Raw genomic sequence first — 7,275 nt, forward strand, 5'->3', positions numbered from 1 at the left:
TAGCCTAGCTTAGCACAATGAATGGAAGCGGACAGTGCCGGTTAGCCTTCGGGAGAGGTGTTAGTTAGACAGCTAATTTCCCAAAATGTTGGCGTGTTCCTTTAAGATTGGAGTTGTTCCCCGGGTGCCTGTCTGGCAGCCCACTGCTCCTTAGTGGTTAGAGAATAACTTCCCCGCAGGGATTAATGAAGTATAACTCTACTCAATTTAAAAGATCAATAACTCAATAACGCTTTCCTTTCCTATGACAGTATCTATCTAATAGCGACATGGGCTGCACTGGAATCTCATCATTCGAACCGAAGACAAAATCAGCAACAGATGCAGATTGGATTATATTACATTTTAATGTGCACAGCGTGATAATGGGATTGTACAGTAAAAGCAGGGAAAGAAATTTCATTTCATATAAAAATACGACCTTTGGAGCTTTAAAAACTCTATCATATTTACCATCCATTTGATGCTAGTCCTTGTCGGCATGGTAACCACACACACACACAGTCAGAAAACAGCACAGTGGACCAAAGTAGGGCTAGAACTAGAAGAAGAGGATGGGTCAGCGTCGTCATAGAAACGTTTGAAAATGGACCCCCCCCCCCCCCCCCGTCCCCCGTCCCACCAGGAGACAAATAGCCTCGTCTCCCGACTTCCGTGAGAACGCCGGGGGGGCTGTGACCCATCCTCTTCTCGTCAATTCTAGAACTAAGGGTGAGACAGAGAGATTAAAGCTAGATTGAGCGCTTCCAATCAACGCGGTGCGGTCAAAACGAGTTCCCAACAGCCACCAGCGCCATTAAGAGGCGAATTCTCCTCCAAGTTTTCTACCCAGAAGTTAGTTAGAAGTCTTCCTCATTTGAGGTTCAGTGGTGGTGGGAACTTTCTGCATTACTGAACACATAGTCGAAAGAGTGCCGGGGTCGGTAACCCTGTTACAGAATAAATCAGAGCCTCTAGGTGGCGGTGTACTACGCGCGATAACAGTCTCGTACACACGTTGTATCATCTGACTCAGTAGGTTTCTTTTCAGAAGTGCTCATTCTATACATTTCTATGGGGCGAAGGAAAACCTAGACATGATTGTGAAAAGAAAAACGAAAAAAAACAATGCAACTCTTTTTTCTGCATACACATACATACATAATATTGGCAAAGATATAAAACAACAGATTTAAAAAACCCTCAAAACAAAGTTCTTCATCTTTAGAGTGTAAAAAAAAAAAAGCTACAACTACGGAAATGTGCATTTAAAAAAAAGGCTCGATCTTCACTGAAAAAACAAGAAAAGCCTAGGAAAGATGGTTTAAAGGGAAACCTTGCGGCCTAGTAGTAGAAACGGAAACAGGAGGGTTCAAGTGATAGTTCATGGAGATTCAAAAGGCTAACATTCTCTCGTCACGCAGACACATTTACCACGAGGCCCCCGTAAAACACTAGGGTTTTCACAGAACATTTCAGGCTCTTTTCCTTTGAGGCAGCGACGGAGTGGAAGTCGGTTCCGAGGGGTGTAAAAAAAGAAAAAAGAAAAAAATTTAAAAGAAAGAAAGAAAAAGAGAGCGAATGTGGATGTGGAAGCGGGCGGAGTGAAGGTGATAGTAGTCCTGCCATGGTTTGTCATCTTATTGGCTTTGGCTGGCAGGCGGTGTGGGCAGACAGACAGACAAAGTGAGTTGGCTCTGTGACAGGGGGCGCATGCAGAAACAAGGGCAGGTTCAGTGTGTCAGACTGGTGGGGGGGGGGGGGGGGGGGGGGGGGGGGTGTGGTGGAGGGGGTGGGGTCGGGTGAGGACGGGGTAGCTGGGAGAGGCAGGGGGCCTGGTGGGAGGGGCGTTGTTGAGAGGTTTGGCTCATTTTTTTTTTTCTCGCTGTGTCAGGAATTTGTCAGCTCTCTCTCTCTCTCTCTCTCTCTCCACTGTGGCTGCATGGGACACTCGCTTTCCCACCCCCTCCCTCACCCTACCCTCCCGCCCGCCCCCTCACCCATCCAAAACGCCCTGACGAACACGTACGACCCAGCAAGCTCTGGAGAGGACAGCGATACAGGCTCTCGCTCTCGAACGCATGAGCCGATATCGATCATCATCATCGCCTGCCTCCCCCCGTCGAATTTGAGCGAAACATTTTTAAGGATTGAAATGGAAGGGATTTACATCACATTACACAAAAAATAAATGAATTCCAGCCAGCAGGAAACCGATAGGGGGCTTTGCTTGACAACAATTAACTTTGAAGAATTAGAAAAGACTAACAAACACACTAACAAAAATAAACAACAAAAATAAAACCCAAGAAGAGAACGACCTTGTGATTTCCTGTGGCCCCCCGGTTGGTTGAAACCAGCACTGGAGAGAAAATACAGCATCGGTGGAGGCAGGTTTAAAAAAGAAGAAAAAAGAAAAAGACAAAGAAAAAATAAGGGAAAAAATAAAGGCGGGGCCAGGCGTTGTGTGGCACACCCCCACACCTCCAAACGCCCCGCCCATCTCTGGAAATGTCTCAATTTCTCATCCCCCCCCCCCCCCCCCCCCGACGTTACACCTTTTTTATTTCTCCTTCCCCTCACGATGATTTCCCCCCTCAATCGGAGTGTTGGTTTTCCAGCCCCCCCCCCCCCCCCTCTGGTATCCTCCTCCTCCAGGCCTCTACACCCCCTTGACGGTGCTGACCCGGATGCCACTGCAGCACTTGCCCATGGCCTCGAACAACGGGTCGCAGAAGGTGTGCACGCAGATGGAGTACACGCGGCTCACACAGTGGATCTCGATCAGGTAGCTCTTGATGCACGGCACCACCCGCCCAGATGTGCACGAAGGAGAGGATGGCGAAGAAGATGCCCCAGATGAGGGCCAGCGGGATGCCCACCAGGGCCGTCAGCAGCCGGTAGCACCAGTACTTGGTCACCGTGAAGGTGGTGAAGCTGGCTTTCCACACGCCGTCGAAGCTGTAGGTCCCCGCCGGCTCGGCGATCACGTCCTCGAAGTCCACCTGCATGGCCACCGGGGGAGAGAGAGGGAGGGGAGGGAGGGAGGGAGGGAGGGGAGATGGGTCAACTTACTTTTATCAGAACAACCGATAAAAACGATTGTGTAAAATATTTGTAAAATATTTTTCAGCCACGAAGCCCTTGAGGTAAAAGTTACTGTACACTGTAGAAGAATGAAAATTTCACAGGAGATTCACTGTATTATTTTACAGATTACTTTTGTTTTTCTACTTTAAGTGTAAATGCAGTCACTTACTTTTGATAAAAGATATAATTTTTTTTTTACAGGATTATTCCATTGCTTAATTGTCTTGAATGTTAAATTACATTGAATTATATGTAAAAACACCTCAAATAAAAAAGAATTATTGTAAATTAATTGCTTTCCACTTTATTTTAATTTGGGTATTTTACTGTAATTTGACAGTAAGTATTTGGCAATGGTTGCTGCCAGACATGTACAGTTTATTTCCCCCGTTCTTTTAACAGTGTATATGTACGCGTATGAGGCGAAAAGCAACTCCAGATGCAAAGCTATTCTCGTCTTCTCGAGTAACAACAAGTAATGACCCACAGATATGAGTAATGATGAACAAATTGTATTCAGAAGTGAATATGATGAAGGAAACCCATTCACAGATGCAAACCAGACAGCGTGTCAGACTCATTAGGCTACTCAAAGTAGGCTAACAAAGTAATGATACGGTGGAAGTTATTGTCAAATCTATCATAAATGTATAAGGGGTTAACGGGCAGTAATTATGTGGATATGATGCATTCCGTTCAGATGAGCCCTAAAGTCAAGCCTCTGTGAGTTGCTTCATTTGCCGCTGGGGGTTTGAAATACAGGCTTCTTGTGTAACTCATTTGAATTCATGTGAAATAGGGGCCAACTGTAATATTTGACAATTTGACAATGTATTGTAATGACAGTTCAGTTGTCAGGGGGGGGGTTCCCCCCCTTTCTACACTAAACTGATGTTAGTTTAGTCATAAGTTGTCATCAGTTTAGTGTAGAAGGGGGGGAAACCCCCCCCCCTGGCAACTGAACTATCATTACAATACATTGTCAAATTGTCAAATATTACAGTTTAATTAACATTATGCATACTTTTGACAATAAATAAAATAAGAATTTGTTCTTACTTGCTTGCCTGGGTAAATAAAGTTTAAATAAATGTAAAAATGCCAATATCGGCCGATAATATCAGAAGTTTGTTGACAGAGATTGGGGGGCGGGGGGGATTCCTACAGAATTTATGGCTCTCATCCTCGACTGGTACAGAGGTTCAAACCTCCCCCTCTTCTGCCCACCCTGACTTGGCACATGCTCTCCAGTTGCTATTATGCTATCCTCTCCTCTGCGCTCCCTCGACCCGCAGAAATCCCTTTTCTATCCTCCGCCTCACCGCATTTCTCCCAGACGAGGGCGATACAAAAACCCAGGAGCGACGTGGCCGTTGAGGTTAGGATTCAGTTTGAATCCGTCTCTGCAGAGCGGAGCTCACTAGCTCTCACTAGCTCGCCGCCTCCAGGACCTATAAGGCCTCTGAAAGAAACGAGGGTACAGTAGCAGCCCCCGCCACACCACCCCCACTATGACATTTCATTCCTTCTCTTTGTAAACAGACCTCAGATCAGCCTTTAAATGGGGCTAAATCACTCGCGAGTGGCCATGACCTCATCAGGTTGTTAAAGCGGATGCTAGTAATAGGGGAAACATGTATACACAATACACACACACTAACACTATCCCTCTTTCTCCTGCTCTGTCTGTCCTTCTCCTCTCCTCTTACTCTCACGCTCTCTCTCTCTCCATCTCTCCATCTCTCTCTCTCTCTCTCTCTCTCTCTCCTCTCTCTCTCTCTCTCTCTCTCTCTCTCTCTCTCTCTCTCTCTCTCTCTCTCTCTCTCCACACGGACTCTAAGGAAGGGTAAATATTTATCTTGCAGTTACTTATTGATTGTGTCCTGTGTGTGCAGACAGGTTTGGCATCTTAACAGCACCGTGACTGACGGTGGCTAATGGTTCTAATGTCAATAAGTCAAAAGATATTATCCAACGTGTCAAAACAACCAAAGAAAGTAGCAACCGACAGTAGCTATGGTTCCGACAACAGCGGCTAGTGTTTCCAGTCCCTGGAGCTCAGAGAAGGCAGGATAAAGTTGGACTTGAACGCCACAGGGCCCAACTCACTGTGCAGCCTCATTATATGAATCTCATCGAAGCCACAAATCCATGCAGCGTCCATTTCATTTTCCAGAGCTGCTGAGTTTCAAAGTGGATGCAGTCCTCGTCAGTTTTCCATAACTCTGATTGAGACCAAATGAGAGCCTTGTGGCAGAGAGAGGCACAAACACACAACCACATAATGACGAAGGAGAATTTGACTTGCAGGCGGGTGGGGGCTTTTTTTTATGCTGTTTACCGTTTAGTTTGTTTAAAGGTTTTACATTGAAAACGCCCCATAGCCAGCAGGCAGCGCTAGACTAGTCATCAGCTCCCACTGTGTGTGTAGTTTATCCGCTAACTCTGTGACCAGTGTTGTAGTCGAGTCACTAAATCTCCAGTCCGCGTCGAGTCTCGAGTCCCCCAGTGTTTAAGTCCGAGTTCAAGTCCGAGTCACCAAAGAAGAGCCCGAGTCGAGTCCGAGTCGAGTCCCCATTACCCTAGTCCAAGTCCAAGTCATCAAGGTTGAGTCCACTCCACTCTGGCAGTCAAAGAGCTGACGTACAAATAAAGAAAGTTCTACATTAAACATAAATGACACAGTGGTCACAATTTCAAGGGGAGTTTATTTACTTTGTGACACAATAGCCAAACAAATGCACTAGACATCAATATCTTATGCCAAATGATTAGGGCATATTCCAAAATTTTAATTAAAAAAAGTATTTATCAATTATAAAGTCCAAGTCCTCGTCTGCACCTTCCGAGTCCAAATGCAGTCAAGGCTCGAGTCCAAGTCTGAGTCCGAGTCATCAGTGCTCAAGTCCAAGTCGAGTCACAAGTCCTCCAAATCAGTCCAGGACTCAGTCCTACAACAACAGTCTGTGACTATTTAGTCATTTTGATTCAGCGTCATGACGTCTGACATCCCATCAGGGGCCTGATATGAGATAATAGAGTCTCATGAGTCAGCATGTGACTCTATACTGCTAGGCAACAGTATTATTTTTGAGTAAATAGGCAATGTTCTTTCCCTAACATGCTGTATTCAGCGTGGCAGCTGTGTGGAAGAGAGGACGTGTGGTCCTGTAGGAACTGGTCAAAATATTACATATGATACTAGAATGGGTTATATATAGTTAAATCATACTTTTGGGGGGCAAAAAGCTGGGAGGCGTGCGGTTTTCTACTACACACACACACACACACACACACAGTCACACACACACACACACACACACACACACACACACACACACACACACGCACGCACACACCAAAGTTATTATAGTTAAAGGTGCTATAGATAACATTCGGCCACTAGATGCTGCACTAGAGCACCAGCATGTCAGACCAAAACAATGGTGTGTTTATAGGATTAGATAGGGTATGATAATTACTGTAATTATCGTACGCTGTACCATCAAACTAAGTTCACATTAAACTGTCAAACTAGTTGATACTAGTTGTCAGAAACGTAGGTTCAACTTTACATTGAAAAAGAGAATGTTAACGAGAGAGCAAGCCAACGTTTTCCTTTTAGAAAACGAGAGAAACAGAGACCTCTCAACTACAGTAGCAGCACAGTTGCAGCACAGTTGCAACAATCAGGTGCATTCCATGTGGGGAAATGGGAGAAATAACAAGAAAATAACAAAATGTTTATCTATAGAACCTTTAACTAAAACTAAACTACAAAACTAGGTGTAAAAAAATTATTGTAGTTACCCTGAAATAAAAATTTAAACTAGCCTTATTGTGTACTAAAAGGAAAAGAGAAAGAAAACATACATAAAACATACGTCTTTAGTTTTAGTCTTTGTGAATTTGGTCAAATCTGTTAACACAACCAACACGAGGAGCCATTGGTGCATAATGTTGATTTTTATTGTTAAACCCTTTCTTCTTAAATCTTGACCTGACAAATACCCGCCATATTACAGTATAATAATAAAAAGAAAAGGGAAACTGAAACTATAAAAATCTAAACTAAAACTAAACCTTTTGAACATATGACTGAACTAAACTGAAACAAGTTCAAATAAAAATAAATTAATTCTCACTCATTCTCTCACACACACACACGCGTGCGCGCACGCGCACACACCACACACACACACACCA

General features: G+C 44.5%; 2 protein-coding genes across 2 annotated transcripts in view; both read right to left on the reverse strand.

The window, feature by feature from the left end:
- Nucleotides 1-2,623: 2,623 nt before the first annotated feature.
- Nucleotides 2,624-7,275, reverse strand: part of cav1 (caveolin 1) — a 145,749-nt gene continuing 141,097 nt past the window's right edge. Inside the window, 2 exon segments of the mRNA XM_084335449.1 lie at nucleotides 2,624-2,791; nucleotides 2,793-2,984. Of these exon segments, the coding sequence (XP_084191575.1) occupies nucleotides 2,642-2,791; nucleotides 2,793-2,984 (342 nt within the window). The 3' untranslated portion in view covers nucleotides 2,624-2,641.
- LOC311244770 (neural-cadherin-like) overlaps nucleotides 6,084-7,275 on the reverse strand; it is a gene marked incomplete at both ends in the record, with an annotated part of 135,761 nt that continues 134,569 nt past the window's right edge. The window contains one exon of the mRNA XM_084334457.1: nucleotides 6,084-6,091. Coding sequence (XP_084190583.1) covers nucleotides 6,084-6,091 — 8 coding nt within the window. The remainder of the gene's footprint in view (nucleotides 6,092-7,275) is intronic.

This window comes from Notolepis coatsorum (assembly GCF_963971535.1).
Source record: "Notolepis coatsorum genome assembly, chromosome: 18".
NCBI classification, from domain to species: Eukaryota; Metazoa; Chordata; class Actinopteri; order Aulopiformes; family Paralepididae; genus Notolepis; species Notolepis coatsorum.